Source organism: Mixophyes fleayi, chromosome 5, assembly GCF_038048845.1.
Source record: "Mixophyes fleayi isolate aMixFle1 chromosome 5, aMixFle1.hap1, whole genome shotgun sequence".
NCBI classification, from domain to species: domain Eukaryota; kingdom Metazoa; phylum Chordata; class Amphibia; order Anura; family Limnodynastidae; genus Mixophyes; species Mixophyes fleayi.
Window position 1 is genome coordinate 63,760,947 of NC_134406.1, and position 18,936 is coordinate 63,779,882.

Genomic DNA, 18,936 nt, shown 5'->3' on the forward strand with positions numbered 1-18,936 from the left:
GGATCTGGCAATTTGGAGGATTCCCCCTGGTGCACATAAGAGTCCGAGCTGGAAACTATTCAGGGTCTTTGACAAACCGTGTTGTTAAAAAGATAATTTTTTTAACTATTGGTAATAATAATATAAACCACCCAAGAAGTTTGGCTTGCTGTAATACAACACATGTAGTCAAGCATCAGAGTACTTTGAAAATGTATTTTATATATACTCTAGAATATATTAGAATCGGCAGCCTTTGGCAGCCTTTTCTGAGCAGCCTGAGAGGTCTAGTGATGCTTGAAATACTTTTCTTGATCTACAATAAAACATAAAATAAAAAGTCAGCTCAAACTCACTTCCAGCATGTAGAACACAGAGGGTTGGTGAAAGGAAGGTAAATATATCGGGGTCTAAGTATCAAAGCAAATATGAAAAAGAATAGAGAACAGAGTGGAGTATTCCCTGTTTTCCTTTATATTTGGCTTCAGAAGGCCGATTTCTGTGACCATCCATAGGTTGGAGGTAGAGTGAGGGCATGCACACAAAATAATATAATAAGCTTTACCATGTGGCCTGTTGCACCACTTACACCTGAGATACTCGGTCACCGCTGAAATGGCGAAGGTCAACTGTGCTTTGTTTTTCAGCACAGATTGGGTAATGCCTAAATAGTACATAAGGCACCACACAAGCACTCCAGGCGATAATAAAGGCATCCAAAGTATTTTCATTGTCATTTTAATGCATGTCTGGAATGATTCAGAGGTGGGCAATCTATGGCTGTACAATTATGGCTAAAGTATAGGTTGTCGCATCCCAATGATTTAATGATGGTAACACTGGACAGCTCAGCTGGATTCCTGGCCTGGGACAGTTGCACGTTAGAGCGCATGTTCTGTTAGACAGACAGATGCCTTTCACATGGTAAATATCACAGGGTGCTGCAAGTGATGTCATTGCATACACAGGAATCCTGCTGTGAAAGCCCACTTTTACCAAAGGCAAACAGGGTAGGGGTAAGAGCAAGGCAGCGGCTGGGAAGAGGGTGGTGGTCCATAGAGCCAAAAAGATATACCACTGTTGCCATGGCTTATCTACAACCATACATTAAAAGGGGCATAAGAAATAGGAAAAGCCCACCAGTCTTTGCACTGATTAGTGGCCAGTAACCGGCTATAAAACCTGTTTTTATTTATTGACACAGAATGCTGAGCAATGCTATTGAGAGCTATTACACTGGCTACTTTGCAGAAAGCAGCTGAGGAAATGGCATTGTTGCTTCAAATATTTATTACCTGACTGCAATACAACACTATTCTACTTTAAAGCCAGAGTGTAAATAACAACAACTACTAATAAATTGTACCCAGATCACCCAAAAATATGTCAACCACAGTTTGCATAGTGCTTTAAGCCAAGGCTCTTCCATAAAACATGACACACACTTGATGAAATAAAGCAGCTATGCTTAAAAGCAGTCATGGTTAAAATATATTTTTTAATTTATAACCCCCAACTCAGCAAAAATAAATGCAAGTTATAATGATGAGCAAAATAATGGAGCTGGGCTGCTGTGGCTTTGAGAAGCTGAGTTGATGAGTTACAATAAAATGTTTTTCTCTGGTTTCTTTGACGTTGTCAGGGAGGAGTAGAGGGGTGGAGGGCGAGACCGATATGGCCAGCTCTGCTTTGGGGCCTGCTGCAGTGGTGGATTGGGATTCACTGCGCATACTCTGTGCTGATAAGAGATATAATAGCGGGTGTAGGCAATGGCAGACCTACCGCCATTGTGGAGGAAGCAGTGGCTAAAGGGGCCCTGCACCACCAAGTCCACAAAGCTTGTCTGGGATGTCCTCAGTTTTGAAGAGTGTAGAGTTGCAACAACTTGTAGCCCATCAGAATGATAAAAGCAACAGGAGATGTCCCTGACAGAGTCACGACATGAGGATGGCGATAAGGGCAAGTGGGAATCCACAGACTGATAGTTATCCCAACAGTACGAAGTAGTGATGTGCGGCTTGTGCTAAACTGGTGCATGAAAATTGTAGTGTCAAAAGCACAGCTATATAAAATGATAAACTTGTAATTGTACTCTAATTAGTGCGCATTAATACCAGATTGGTATGACAGAGCTCTGAGAGGCAACCATTAACAGATGAATGGCAGGGCATGTTGGGAATGCATTTTTATGCTGCCAATAGTTTAAAAAAGAAAAATTAAAATGTATCAGTTCTTCTTCAATATTAAAGCTTAGGTCACACACAGTGTCACACAAGCTAACACATGATAGGATGTACTGTACATTGCACATTGAGCATTATTGTATAAATAAAATAACCTATTGGAAAAATAGAATGGAAAAGGTGCAGAGATTCTGGGAAGGACTGAAAATATCGTCTGCAAAATGTGACATCATGAGATCAGAGCGATTTTTTTTTATTTTTTAATTAAAATCATCACCATAAATGTCAAATTCTATATAAATAAAATCTTTAAGATGACAAAAAGTTGTTAATAATATTATGTACTATAATAAAAAATAATTTTAAAAAAATATATAAAAAATGTACAATGCACATTTACAAAGAACACCCGAGGAGCACTGCAAAACACTTTAGTTTTGCATAAGTGAGTCTGGATGATCTACCCAGCACACATCAAAGTACACACATCTGCAGGCTTCCTGTGCCATGATATGCGGAGAGGCAGAAAAAGAATGCAAATCAAAACGTCAAATCAAAGTCCAACCTCCTATTCCTTAACACAACGCCTTTCAATTAAACACATTTTTCAGTTTTTCACCTAAATGATGATGTTTAGAGGCATGATCTAATATATCCTGATTTTCCAATCGGGAATGTTATAAATATGTTCATGTTGTTTATGGCTTAGAAACTAGGCAGTAGAAGTCTAGATACCTAATATTAATAAAAACAAACCACAAAAATGTTCAGTCTCTTTGCTAAAGGAAGAAACAACTATTTTTATCAGTTTACAAAAGTATATTATTTATACATGTGTTGTGTATAAATAAGATGTTGTTGATGTTGTGTATATAGGATGTTTTTAATGCATCACAAATAGTACACTGTGGCTTGAAAGTTTAATGACAAACTAAGTGGTAGCTACAACAACTTCAGAAGTTAGAATGCAATCAGAAAGAAGCCACTGCCCCAAGGAGCTTACCATCTAATTAGAATTGTCTGCTTTAATACACAATTTGTCATGGTTTATATTCTTGTTCTTTTAAGAACTGCTATTTTTTGTCTTACAAACTTTGTTTCGGTAAATACATATATAACTCAGTGTTCATAAACAATAAGCAAATGTTTCATTTTGTATGTTGCCGCACTGATTTCACTCTGATGCAGCAGTGTCCAGAATACAGCTGAAACAAAAGTGATATGCCTTTACTTACTGTATTAATTAGGAAAGAATCATTTAGAGTTATGATACCAAACATTCTAAAAGGAAAACAAAATGTGCCTCCGTGAAAAATGACACTCTTAGCTTGGAGAATATGTTATTGCCTCATTGCCAGGGGAAAAGAAACCCTCATTAGAAAACAAAATTACTCAGCTGTTTATAAGCAAAAAGCTCAGGGGGAAATTCATAGGCCCCAAAAGGAAATGCATATTAGGGTTACGCAAACATATGTTGCAGGTGTTTTAGAGGAGACAGGTGGGCCAAACCTCAGCCACTAAAAGGGATTTAGAGGAACATAACTGAAACCAAATAGTCTGAACGCATGCGGCTGATGAAGATACATAGCGATAGTTAACAGTATATGCAAAGTGAGACTGTCAGAAAAAAATATTTGTCTCTCTGGTGCCAGGAAAACAGATTTTTTTTCTTTCTTTCTGTTTTTGGATTGTAAAATTCTGCAGTATTTTAAACCTGGAACAAACAGCCTGATAGAACTGCAATTACCGCAAAACTGCTAAGGATTAACTAAATTAGCCTTATTTAAACAAATATTTCTAAAAAAGACAGCTTGTAGAAATACTCTCCTTGGTCTCCTTTGTGATGTTAGATCCATCTTAATTCTTCCAAAGCCTGTGATATTTCTAAATGAAAATGCTAATTTAGCCTTTTATTTTCCAGTTGCTGTCAGAGCTGAAGATGGTCAATGTAGTACAAGCACTTCGCAGAGCCCTGCCAGCACCATCTCTCTGATGTTAAAGCACACATCCAGTTTTCTATGTTATTATATATCATTTATATCTTTGCTAATTCCTTCTAAAACTACTGAAGTTTGGAGCAGAAAATAAGAAGCAAGGAGATGTCTTGTGGATGATTTATTGTACGTTATAGCTAAATGCGCATTACTTGCTATACAGCAGGACTTACAGGGGGTACATATGTATTTTTTCAACATTAATAAACAAATCAAAATTAATTGGCTCTATTATTTTATTTTCTGTATAACATAACACAGATTCCACTTTGTTTTGTAATGTTAATTGCTACTGTATAATAGGATAAAACTAAACTATACACAGCAAGGGTGCTCCTGTACCTGATTGGGAATTATAAGCTTGTGGCTGGCAAACATGCTGGGACCTATTGTTCTACCACAACCTGAGCGACACGTTCAGTTCACACCAATTCTAATGCTGTGTTGAAGATTTTAGAACAATGCCTGGTTTGTGTGTCATAAGGCTCTGACTAAAATTATCAGAACAAAATTCTTACCTGGATTCTTTACAATTTATAGTTTCCCTAGACTGTTTACAAATGTATATTATAATTCCCTATAGACTATCTGATTATTAATTTATCCAGATTTACCCAATCATTAGCAAAGTAGGTTCCATATTAAAGAGTTATTCTGGACTACATTTCTGTTGATATCACCCTTTTAATCAATTTGATTACTTTCAAGTAAAATGTACATAGTTGTACTTCTATACCCTTTTATTGCAGAAGTGTGATGACAGAACAAGTAATGGACTGAAATGCCCACGTTTGACATTTTTAGGAGCATATTCAATTGTCCCAAAGTTCGAGCACTCAAAAAATATTACCGTTAATACGGTAATCTCTCGCTGGATTTCAGCTCGCAGCTCCCTGAGCTGAAATCCAGCGAGAGATTACCGTGATAACGGTTAATAGTTTTTCGGCGCTCGAACCCGCGGACAAATGAATACCCCCCTTAGACTGTTTATTTACTCTGTGATTTTGTTTTGTTCAGCTCATCTTGTTCTGTAACTTTTAGATGCTTGCTATGCAATTTATATATTTATCAGACCCTATAATGCCAAGTTTGGCCTCTCAAGTGGTGCAATGTTACTTCGCCATTATTAATTATTCTATTATTCCTAATTTTGTGTAGCTCTAGAAAAACTTATTTAATTTCTGCTCTTGTAACCACTGACATTTCACCTTGCGTTCTTACTGTATTTATGTATAATGACACTAAAGGACCTTTAAACACTTATATTTGATATGGGTTAACCCCAAACCTATGCTGTTGAAGTGTTACATAGGGAGCGATGCATACATAATATATGTATGATCAAGCGTATCAAAAAGGATGATGTCTGCCATTTGGATAGCCTTGTTACAGACTTAATAATTATTAAATAACCCAGTGCCCTATATGGACTTTTGGATATAGATGACATTTTTTAAATCTTTATCTTTGATACCTTTATATATAGGACTAAAGTACAAAAACTGTAGGTAACATACTATTTGACATTACCATAAATTTCAGACCATTAGACTTATATTATGGATTCTATAAATGAACTAAGCTGTATTTTCAATCAGGCAGCATCTAAATGAACTATGTATGGCAATCTGTACCCCCACTGAGAGGTGTATAGTATAATGTATCTAGGGGTGCAGATCAACATGAGGTTTAATGCACCATCACTTGTAAGATAATATAACATCTTTTAGAAACAAGAGGATGGGTAAGCATTGGAGATTTTTGGTGTGCTTAATGCTTACAGTACTTCTTATGGACCAATGTGTTTTATGTCTGAAGAGTATAATATGTATTATTAGTCATGATTACTGTAGTACATATGCAAAGTCTATATTACCGTGTGTGTGGTCAGTAGTTTCACTTGTAATCCTTCAATTACAGTAGTCATGCAGCGGGAGCAGTGATGTCACAACGAGTGCCCCCGAGGCAACGAACATTGGCTCAGAAAAAGGAGGGGCACCCTCTATTGGAAGGGGGAAGTTCTCTTTGAAAGAAAGGTGACCCTGCTTAATCATTGCATACTAATCAACAGGCAATACATATTATTGAAGTAGATAGCGGAGGAGCTCTAAAAGAGATCTGATCTCACCCACTGGGTGTGGTACATTAAAGTGAGCATGATAAAGCCGATACTGCTTACCCCGACAGGGATTACCCTGACTGTGAGTTTTCCTACAGACTTGTCAATCCGAATGTTTATTATAGTGATTTTGAAGAATTGCGATGAGCTCACAGGGGGGCAGCTGTAAAGTAGGGATGTGCACCGGCGACTTTTGAGGTCTCGTGTTTTGTGTTTTGGATCCGGATTTTCGTTATTTTTGGGGTTCGGATTTGTCTCGCAAAACACTTGACGAAAGGTCTCGGTTCGGATTTAAGGTTTTGGATTCGGATTTTTTTTGAAAAAAACATAAAAAGTTTAAAAATCAAGTTTTTGGGCTTATTTTCACTCCTAGGCTATTATTAACCTCAATAACATTCAATAACAAGCATTTCCACTAATTTACAGTGTATTCTGAACACCTCACAATATAGTTATTAGTCCAAAACGTTGCAACAAGGTATCTTTCTGGACTGCGTAGAGGAGTGGGTCACCACAATATATATTAAAAACCCTGAACTTTTATGATTCGCACCAATAAATGTACCTGGACTGCGTAGAGGAGTGGGTCACCACAATATATATTAAAAACCCTGAACTTTTATGAATCGCACCAATAAATGTACCTGGACTGCGTAGAGGAGTGGGTCACCACAATATCTTAAAAACCCCGAACTTTTATGAATCGCACCAATAAATGTACCTGGACTGCGTAGAGGAGTGGGTCACCACAATATATTAAAAACCCTGAACTTTTATGAATCGCACCAATAAATGTACCTGGACTGCGTAGAGGAGTGGGTCACCACAATATATATAATAAGAAAACCATCAACTTGTTTGATTCGCACCAATAAATGTACCTGGACTGCGTAGAGGAGTGGGTCACCACAATATATTAAAAACCCTGAACTTTTATGAATCGCACCAATAAATGTACCTGGACTGCCTAGAGGAGTGGGTCACCACAATATATATTAAAAACCCTGAACTTTTATGATTCGCACCAATAAATGTACCTGGACTGCGTAGAGGAGTGGGTCACCACAATATATATTAAAAACCCTGAACTTTTATGAATCGCACCAATAAATGTACCTGGACTGCGTAGAGGAGTGGGTCACCACAATATATATTAAAAACCCTGAACTTTTATGAATCGCACCAATAAATGTACCTGGACTGCGTAGAGGAGTGGGTCACCACAATATATATTAAAAACCCTGAACTTTTATGAATCGCACCAATAAATGTACCTGGACTGCGTAGAGGAGTGGGTCACCACAATATATATAATAAGAAAACCATCAACTTGTTTGATTCGCACCAATAAATGTACCTGGACTGCGTAGAGGAGTGGGTCACCACAATATATTAAAAACCCTGAACTTTTATGAATCGCACCAATAAATGTACCTGGACTGCCTAGAGGAGTGGAATCTCGAGGGGATTTGGTACCGGGGACACAATACCTCCATCAACCCTCTAAATCCCACTCCACTGATGGCGGACACCGGGCGCACGTCTAACACCAACATTGCAGTTACAGCCGCAGTTATACGCTTTGCAATAGGGTGACTACTATCGTATTTTGTGGTCATGGCAAACGACTGTTGGACGGTCAATTATTTTGTGAAAGACTTAGCGGTCTTACGACTTCCCCTCTGGGAAGATGACCGACTAACAGCAGCAACAGCAGCAGTGGCAGTAGTAGGCGTACCGCTGCAGGATTCCTCGGATGAATCCCGTATTGAGGAGGACTCAGTCTGGCTGCTGACTTGGGCTGCAGGACTGAATCTGATGGAGATTGTGGAGGAAGTTGACGAGGAGGGTGTTGCTGGTGTGTATCCAACTGGACCACGGGATTTAGGTGTCCCTGTACCGATGAGGGTCCTAGCCCCAGTTCCTGAACTAACCACTGAACTATGAAGGTTATTCAGGTGACGTATAAGGGAGGATGTTCCTAGGTGGGCAAGATCCTTACCCCTGCTTATTTGAGCTTTACATAAGCTACATATGGCCATACATTGGTTGTCTGGATTTGGATAAAAATAACTCCAGACCGAAGAGGTGCATTTTTTGGTCTTCTGACCAGGCATGACGATGGGCTTTTTCATCCCATGGACATCAGCTGTTTCCCCCCCTGGTGCCTCATTTACAATAACCACATCACCATCCTCATCATCAAGTTCCTCCACAGCGCCAGCTACATCATCAATAGCCTCCTCCCGAGCCACCTCTTCCCGTACAGTGATGGGAAGGTCAGGCTTGACAACCACCAACATCCTTGGACTCGCCTTGTGGATTTGTGATAATTTCTCTTTAGAAGGCAGAGTTGTTTGCTGTTTTGTTGCTGACAGCATAACTCTCTTCAATTTTTTGTAGGGGGGGAGAAGGAGGAGGGCTAAGATCCGTGGGTGAAGCTGAACCACTAGTCATGAACACGGGCCAGGGCCTAAGCCGTTCCTTGCCACTCCGTGTCGTAAATGGCATATTGGCAACTTTACGTTTCTCCTCAGATGATTTTAAGTTTCTCTTTTTGCTACTTTTTCTTAACTTGGGCTTTTTGGATTTTACATGCCCGGTACTACGAGATTGGGCATCGGGCTTGGAAGACGACGTTGATGGCATTTCATCGTCTATGTCATGACTAGTGGCAGCAGCTTCAGCATTAGGAGGAAGTGGGTCTTGATCTTTCCCTACTTTATCCTCCAAATTTTTGGTCTCCATTATATGTAGCACAAGATACTGCAGAATGTGTGAACTTGGTAATATTGCAGTACCAATGGACTTATACTGCTGGATTGGTTTTGCAAATTTGGTTATAATTATTATATATTTTTTTTTTTTAAAATTTTTTATTTTTTTTTACTTTTTTTTATTTTTTAAAAACTTGGGAATAATGGGGAAATAACTATGCCCTTAGAAGCACAGAGCACAGGACACAGCACCACTGGACTGAACAGGACACGGCACAGGACCCAGCAGCACTACGGACCTCAGCAGGACAGAGCACAGGACACAGCACCACTGGACTGATACTGCAGAATGTGTGAACTTTGTAATATTGCAGTACCAATGGACTTATACTGCTGGATTGGTTTTGCAAATTTGGTTATAATTATTATATATTTTTTTTTTTTTTTAAATTTTTTATTTTTTTTTACTTTTTTTTTTATTTTTTAAAAACTTGGGAATAATGGGGAAATAACTATGCCCTTAGAAGCACAGAGCACAGGACACAGCACCACTGGACTGAACAGGACACGGCACAGGACCCAGCAGCACTACGGAACTCAGCAGGACAGAGCACAGGACACAGCACCACTGGACTGATACTGCAGAATGTGTAAACTTTGTAATATTGCAGTACCACTGGACTTTTACTGCTGAATGTGTGAACTTGGTAATATTGCAGTACCAATGGGCTTATACTGCAGGATTGGTTGTGCAAATTTTGTGGTAATTAAAATAAATTTAAGTAGTTTTTGGTATTTTTTAAAAAAACTTTTTTTTATTTTTTTAAACACAGGGGAATATTGGGGAAATAACTATGCCCTTAGAAGCACAGAGCACAGGACACAGCACCACTGGACTGAACAGGACACAGCACAGGACCCAGCAGCACCACTGACCTCAGAAGGACAGAGCACAGCACACAGCACCACTGGACTGATACTGCAGAACACAGCACAGCACAGCACAGCACAGCACAGCACAGCACAGCACAGCACAGCACAGCACAGCACAGAACTAAACAGCACAGCACAGAACTAAACAGCACAGCACGAGATCTACCAGGACAGACGACCACCTAACACACCCTCCCTCTACCCTGATCAATGCCCGAGTGAAGATGGCGGCGACTAGCGGGGAATTTATAGGATCCGAATATCGCGAGATCCGACAACGGGATTATGAGTCAGAGCCTCAGTTTCACATTTGAATTTGGCGCCAATACCCGGATCTGTCTCGGATCCGACTCGGATCCGCAACGTTCGGGTGGGCTCGGATTTCATAAATCCGAGTGCGCTCATCCCTACTGTAAAGCACGTTACTTTTAAAGCCCACAGTATAATTTGTGCTCTTAAAGGGATAATTTAAGGAGGCGCTGACTGTATAATGTAAAAGCCTTACTAAAATACATTGCTGACCCGGCGCCTCCTTAAATTACCCCTTTAAGAGCACAAATAATACTGTCGGCTTTAAAAGTAACGTGTTTTACAGCTGCCGCCCTGTGAGCTCATCGCAATTCTACAAAATCACTATAATAAACATTTGGATTGATAAGTGTGTAGGGAAACTCACGGTCGGGTAATCGCTGTCGGGGGAAGCAGTATCGGGTTGGTGGCAGTCGCTGAAATGACTACCACTGCACCCACTGCCCTAAAAATAAATGAGGGCCCCCAATTTAAAGAGGGATGTTCCCTTTTTCAAACAAGGTCACCCCTGCTTAATTATTCTTATATATTAAATGGAGGGGAAGCAGCCAGTAGCTGTGAAACTGCCAGCTGCTACTCCTCCATATCTGTGATGGGCTGGGAGTGTGGGACATGGTTATGATGTCACAGCCAAGCTCCACACTCCCACTCTGAGGAGCAGCGGATGCCACCCCCACCTCTTCTCTGTTAAGGTAAGAAGCAGTGGGGAATTGGGGGCCACCAACTAGGGCACCTCGGAGCTAGTACCGGCATTCCACTTCCCATGGGGCATGCTTAGTGCTTCAAGAGCACTAGGCTGCCACCAAGACCCCTCCCCTCAGAGTTAAGTGGGGACATCACTCCCAACTTCCTGGGAGTCGGGACAAACTTGTCTGGTGAAATTGTGAAACACACCAGTCGGGACATTTTGGAGCCATGGTGAAACATGCCTGTCGGGTCAGTTGTGAGCCATGGTGAAACACACCAGTCGGGACAGTTGTGAGCCCTGGTGAAACACACCAGTCGGGACAGTTGTGAGCCATGGTGAAATACACCAGTCGGGACAGTTGAGAGCCCTGGTGAAACACACCAGTCGGGTCAGTTGTGAGCCCTGGTGAAACACACCAGTCGGGACAGTTGAGAGCCATGGTGAAACACACCAGTCGGGTCAGTTGTGAGCCATGGTGAAACACACCAGTCGGGACAGTTGTGAGCCCTGGTGAAACACACCAGTCGGGACAGTTGAGAGCCATGGTGAAACACACCAGTCGGGACAGTTGTGAGCCCTGGTGAAACACACCAGTCGGGACAGTTGTGAGCCCTGGTGAAACACACCAGTCGGGACAGTTGAGAGCCATTGTGAAACACACCAGTCGGGTCAGTTGTGAGCCCTGGTAAAACACACCAGTCGGGACAGTTGTGAGCCCTGGTGAAACACGTCTGTCGGGACAGTTGGGAGCCCTGGTGAAACACACCTGTCAGGATAGTTGAGAGCCATGGTGAAACACACCAGTCGGGACAGTTGAGAGCCATGGTGAAACACGTCTGTCGGGACAGTTGGGAGCCATGGTGAAACACACCTGTCAGGATAGTTGAGAGCCATGGTGAAACACACCAGTCGGGACAGTTGAGAGCCATGGTGAAACACACCAGTCGGGACAGTTGAGAGCCATGGTGAAACACGTCTGTCGGGACAGTTGGGAGCCCTGGTGAAACACACCAGTCGGTTCAGTTGGAAGCCATGGTGAATCTGTGCAATATATGTAAAACTGACAGAAGAAAAACAGAAAGGAGACAAGTGTAGCTGTGCTAAAGAAATGTGGGTGGGGTGGAGCACTGCAAAATTATGGGAAAGGGCATCTTTACGTATTTTGCCACAGGCAGCAACATGGCTTGGACTTCCATCATTACTTCATTACAAAATCAAGTTAAAAATCTATACAAAGGTATCAAATAGTACAAAAGTTTCCTTATAAAACCATCGAATGTTGAATTATAGACTTGACAAAGTCGTAGCACTTAAAGGGTTCTATATAAAAATTCAGTGAACACAATTTATGATACAAACATTTACTGCTAAACTCACTTTTGGCTATCTTTATAGACATGAATGGTCGTAAAATTAAAGGAAAGCACTTGTTTTGTTCTTAGTTGCTAATTTAAAATGTTAATGCCTGTTACACAAATTTAGCAAAGCAGTGGGTATTATTCATTGTGATAAGGTTAACACTTTTAAAACTAATGAAACAGGGATACGGATGTGTATCAACAAAATATCCCTATGCTTATGTTGCTGTATTAGAATTTGAATTGCTAAAGGGTACAGGCAGATTTTCAAAATTCACCGTTATCTTAAAACAATAGTTTCAAACCTTTTCTTCTTAGGCCTTTCTGCCTTCAGGACACAAAGGAACATCTGGCTATTTAAAGAAAACAATATGTTCACATCCTCTATGACTTTTTTTTGTAATTGGGTTTAAGTTTTTACTCTCCTAACAGAGTGTGCTACTAAACACTAGGGAGGTCATTTAAAGATCAAAGTATTAAGCTACTGATGGGAGCAATGACTTTAATAATTTATTGTAGTTTTGTGCACAATTACAGTTGATTCATCTCCTGCAGTTTGATGGCTGAACCGATATTCAGCCAAGCTGACATTGTTAAGTACCTCATACCTCATCAATGCCTCAAGTTCTTAGTGAACTGAAAATTGGTTCAACACACAAAATGGCAGACTTTGCTGTGTGTAGGTGATAGATACACTAAATACCTTGATGAGGAAAAAGTATAGTGAGGAAAAGCAAACATGGCTAATTTAACACTACAAGTTGTGGTTCGTAGAGAACTGGAAATGGGCTTTGCTTCAAGTACACCTGCCAATATTCCTGAATGCAATATCGGGATAATTCAGGGCACTCATGACTGGCATCATCAGGCCATGCCCCCAATATGGAATGTTGCGAATATCGGTATATTATAGCAGGGGGCGGGGCCACAGTGAGGCTATGGGGTCACCATGATCTCCCAGAGGGGAGGTTATGAAAGTCAGCAAGTATGATATATATACATACAATCTCTTAGCAGGTTGCAAAAGACTAAAAAAAAACATTGATAGTGTAAAAATAATGACAAAATTTGAAGTGTATAAAGTTACTAACAACGTACTAAATACTGTTTATCCATAGGCAGTTTCCTGAAAGCGGGCAAAAATGCAATATGCCGTAACGGAGTATGGATGATAAACGTGAGGTTTATCTTGCTATGCTTATAAGCGTCTGACCACCATCTCAACTCACTAACTAAGGCTAAGTTTTTAAGACCCGTTGTTCTTGTCTGGCTGGCATGCTCTGCGTAAATATGACAGCAGATATCAAAAATAATTTTAACAGCACATTTATTGAAAACATCCATTCTGATGAAAAGCATTCCCCATGCAAAGGAATCCTCTTTACATCCTGCAGACAGCCCAGTGCTAGAAATTTAGAAAAAGCAAGATAGGAGTACATTACTGATGTAGTGAAGGCATGAAGAGATGCTTGTACCATGGGATTATTAGAATATTATTTTCATCTATTGGCATTTCTCTTATATGTTAATATTAGAAATTAATCTGACAGAAACTGTGTCTTCAATATTGGATCTGTGCTCCTAAAATGCCTTGTACCTAAGCCAGCTGCCTCTTTTTCCTATTCCATCTTGCTGAGTTTGATCACTGCATGTGCCCACATTACACAGATACAGGTGCTCAGGTGCTGAAGTTACCAACTGGATTGCAATGCAACATTTGGGTCAAAAAACTATCTCTTAAATTCAACACTGAGGGCCATTATTCAAACTCGTTTTTGACCATAAACAATGGGATTTGTTTCAATGAGATCACCTCCCACACAATAAACTAGTTTATTTTATTGAATCGACCAAGCTAACCAACCCAAACTGCGATGTACATGGCCAGTTTTTAGAGGACAAAAGAATGACACTAAGAAAACACCTACTAAGGACAGAGGTGATGAAGATGTTTAGTTTTTTGCATGTGTTTGAGTGTCTTTTCATTTATTTTCATTTTTTTTTCTTTTGCACAGCAAGTGAAATTGAACCTGCTATAGCCAATAACATAGAGCAAGTTCTGAATATAGATTTATCACCTGTTTTAAAACACTTCTGCTGGACTTGTTGCTATACAGCAAACGATTAATACAGCTCTGAAGCATCTTTTAAGCTTCCCCCCTCTACACGCACCCTCTGTGATTAATGATATGTACCATTGTCAGTACAGATAGTAGATGACAGCCTCCAGACGTAATCTCTCCATGAGGTCCCAAAACTTTATGCTAATGTCTATTACTAGCTGCCAAGTAAACTCTCCGTCTAAAACACATTTATACACTTTGATAGTATAATTGTTGGTGTGCTTGAGGCACCGAGGAGAATAGGCTTTTAGTATTACTGTACCTTTGGGTCTCGCAGAAATAGAGCCTTGAGAATGAGGGAGTGAACATCACCGATCGGTGGGTAATGCATTAGGAGACCCAGGCACGTCTGATAGTTGTTGGAGATTACTAGGAGAAAGGAAAATATGTTAATAATCATATAAGAGACACACACAGCAAGCCTTATTCCCAGAGTGTGAAAACTTTCATTCAGGAAAAGCAAAACAAAGTCACTTTTCAACGCCCGATTATGGGTTCAGGTTGCCCAAGGCTCATAGCGACCCCTCGCTTTCCATTCATAAAGATTAAAACCTTACTAAACCTTACTACACTGGAATGACCTCCCTCTCTCCATCCGTCTCGCACCCAATCTATGCTCCTTCAAACGGGCACTCAAAACTCACCTGTTCCTGAAAGCCTTCCAACCATCCACTTAACCCCTCATCTACTCTGCAGTTCTCCCCCCTCTCCCCTGCCCCTTTTTCTCTCTTGTATCACTGCCTCCCTTTCGTGCCTTTTTGTCCACCTTCCCTTAGGATGTAAGCTTGCATGAGCAGGGCCCCTCTCCCCTCCTGTCTTCATACCGAATCTTCTGCTCCGTATTTACTCCATATGTCTGCCCGGAGTTTCTGAAGCATTGGTACTCTGTGTTTATTGTTCTGTAATGTTTCACCCTGTATGGTCTACTGTTTGTACTATGTAAGGCGCTGCGGAAACCTTGTGGCGCCCAACAAATAAATGATAATAATAATAATAATAATAATAATACTACATTTCATTTTGAGTTTTTATTTTGGAGAACAACTATTCTCTTGTAAAATGAAATCCTGTTTATACCTCTTTCTGTCACAATCTTGCAGCCCCAATAATGTAAATATTATACTGATCTTAAAGTAAACCATATATGTAATGTAGATACAATCACACATACACAGTCATATAACATTAAAACATACATTCATAGCATAATGATGGACACGATGGATACTGCTAGATGTCTCTCTTACATAAACAGACAACTGCAGGTTGTCAGAAGTGATCTGGTAAATTATCCCAGTAAATAAAAGATAATATGAGATACCATGACCTAGAACGCTCACTAGCCCATCCACAAAAGACAAGAGAGATTGACATGGGAGTGATGCTTAAAATGAGTCAGTGGTTCTCAATGAATGAACATAAACATAGAGTTGAGCCTGAAGATTACAAAACATCACACAAGGTGGGAAAATGAATAGTGATTAATTTTATGTGAGGAAAAAAAAAAGAGGACGAGTTCTTGTGACTAAACTTTTCACTATATGCTGACTTTGTCAATGTATTAATTCTGTGTCTGACATCTGAGAGTGAGAATTCCTTCTCATGACTGTTTGAGAGTGACATTTTTATAAGATTGTATTTGATGCCATCTTGGTTTATCTGTTTCCATGATCATCAATAAACTATGGACATTTTTATTCAAGTACTCTTGCCCCATTTTCATTGTTGGCAATTCCCGTTATATTCCTAGATAAATTACAACTGATATGCCTGACAAAAATTACAACTTTTATTTCACATCATCATATATTTACTGGGACAAGAACCTATAGCCAATCAGAGCATTATAATTTTAAAATAAGCACAAAGTATTTCAGCACATCTATCTCTTGCATGACCAGGTAAATTTGATGTGGGAGCACTAGAACAAAATGTATCCAATCTCAGCATCTTAATCAGTGATGGACAGCATGATATTCTTTAAGGGCCACATGTGTGGCCCTTAAAAAGACGTACATTACATAATTTCCCTCAGAAACTCCCCCAAAAGTCCTGAGATCCCACATGTATTCCATAACTACACCATATGCCACTTATACCTCTCACCTGCTTCCACGTGCCCCTAGGACCTCCAAGCTCCTGAAACCTACCCATATGCCCATCAGACCTCCACCCATCCCACATGCCCATCAGACCTTCCCACATGCCTCTCCTTCTTTTACTTACTTTACAGCCCGGAGAGGCTCCAGCTGTATAGTGACCTGCTGCGTTGTGCACAGGAAGTCATGTGACATGTAAATTGGCTGCACCCGTTCAGTCTCATTATCTTATCAGATTGGTATCAGCCGGCTGCGGGATATCTGTTGCCCACCACTGACCTAATGACAGCACAGAGTAGTGAGGTGAAAATGTTTCTGTCAAACTGGCCTCTATTTTTAAATTAAGTAAATATTCCTTTTTCTGCACTTGTCACCACCACCCATAGTGGACATATGAGCAAACAAAATGAAATGAAATGTGTCAGTACTCACTGTTATTTTACTAAAGGTAAAATAAAAAGAACATATGAGAATGAAAGCAGCTCAAACCAGAAGTATTCAACGTTCATAGCTCACAGGGAATTAATTCTCTGACACCCATTTACTTGGTATTAGGAAATTAAATGAATAGCTTGACTCACCATAATATTATTACATTAGGCTCATTTTTACACTACACATGGTAAAACTACACTAAAAACAAACAAAAACTGTTAGCTTTAGAGTTTAAATAACCATTTCATGGTAATTTAATTCCTGAGTGACAAAGCACAATACCTGTATTTAATATGTGACTTTTCTCTTCAAGCACTGCTTTTTTTCCTCTATTCTTTTCTGTACTTCCAAAACCATACATTTTACAAGGGCAATTACTAAACCCATCATTCAAGGCAGGTCTATGAAAACTGAATTTTTTTTCTCCAATCGAAATGCAAGCAATCCATCTGCTGTGGCTGTCAAAGCAAAGTCTATTAATGATGCTTGTTTAGTATACCATATTGACTGCCTGCAACAATACTATCTGGGAGTGCATTGCAAACAAGTATTCTTTCTCTCAGTGCAAATTCTTTTAAAGCTGTAGACAAACAAAAGTTTCCTATTACTTGTTTTTAAGTGGTAAAAACCCTTAATAACATATCTTCAATAAATGTTTGATGCTTTCACAAGCTACATAGGTTTTCACAAAAGTACAGTCAAAGGGGCAAATTCAATTGTTGGCGGCTTTCGCAGCGGAAAAAGTATTACAGTTATCACGGTAATACTAAGCCGGATTTCAGCTCGTAGCTCCCTGAGCCGCGAGCTGAAATCCAGCGAGAAAAGTACCGTAATAACGGTATTTATGCGCACTATTACCGTAATAACGGTAATAGTGCGCAGAGCGCAAGATTTTCGGCGTTTCCGCCAAGTGAATATGCCCCAAAGAGTATTACTGCTACATCTCTACTTGGATATCTCATCTTTGTTTCACATAGCGTGTGTTTCGCTCTATAATCTTTGCTCACCAGTATAACCGGAGCTACACTACATTTTGCTGTTAGAGAATCTGATCCTACCACTAAATAACTCTTATACTGAGGTTTCTGTAATTGTCCTCTTCACACAATGGGCCCGAGTCATTAAGGAGCCTATCCCACGAATGCATGTGCATCGTCAGCACAAAATACACTGCGCATGCTCAGCTCCGTACAGTACGCAACAAAACGCAGTCACGTCCAAGTCACCTCTGAACACAAAGACACTTGCTACAGCCAACGATTTAGGTGAGTGAACGGGTTGGGGAATGGGCGGATTCACGTAGCCAATAAACAGTAAGGACGTTCCTGTGCAGCCACATCCAAGTCAGACTCAGGCGTACACAGACATACCCTGGTTTTCTGCCGTATCTCTTGCTCCAACTGCTGGACTATATTTAAGTTCCAAATACCAGTGCTGACGGATGAGTATGTATGCGAAAACGTGTGTTTGCAATCAGGAGCAAGTGTAAAAATGTATTTTATGTACAGTAGACTTTAAGGACAAACTAATAAATGTTTTTCAAAGGTAAAAAAAATATATAATTTTCTGTGGCAACGTCCAGGTTTTCAACTTTACTAAAAACTGGTCAGGATAAATAACCTTTAATAAGTGAGCAAACTATCCCATAACAAGAAAGATAAATGCGAGCACAACAAACGCCTCTAAAAGAGATGCACGCATACCCTAACACAGCCAGGATATTCAGAAGGCAAAGGGGGAGTGGCTACAATCAAATAGAGGCATGACTGGCAGATGTGGGGAATGGCCTAGGACCGAGGCCATTCCCCTAACCCTAACCTAGGCCCTAGGTAGACTGAGCAATTTGCTCTTTTTATGTTGAAATTGTAAATATTTGTGCAAAGTCCACTAGTATTAATCATAAATCAAAACCAAGATTCGTAACACAAAATTTAATTTCAGACAAATACAATGTACAGATGGCTAATGCTCTCTAACCACACAGAAATGTAGGACTATC

At 40.1% G+C, this 18,936-nt stretch overlaps 1 protein-coding gene across 1 annotated transcript in view; it reads right to left on the minus strand.

Annotated features, from left to right (window-relative positions):
- The window catches only part of TBC1D5 (TBC1 domain family member 5), a 317,866-nt gene that overhangs the window by 118,978 nt on the left and 179,952 nt on the right, over positions 1-18,936 (minus strand). The window contains exon 14 of the mRNA XM_075212315.1: positions 14,666-14,772. Within this exon, the coding sequence (XP_075068416.1) occupies positions 14,666-14,772 (107 nt within the window). The remainder of the gene's footprint in view (positions 1-14,665; positions 14,773-18,936) is intronic.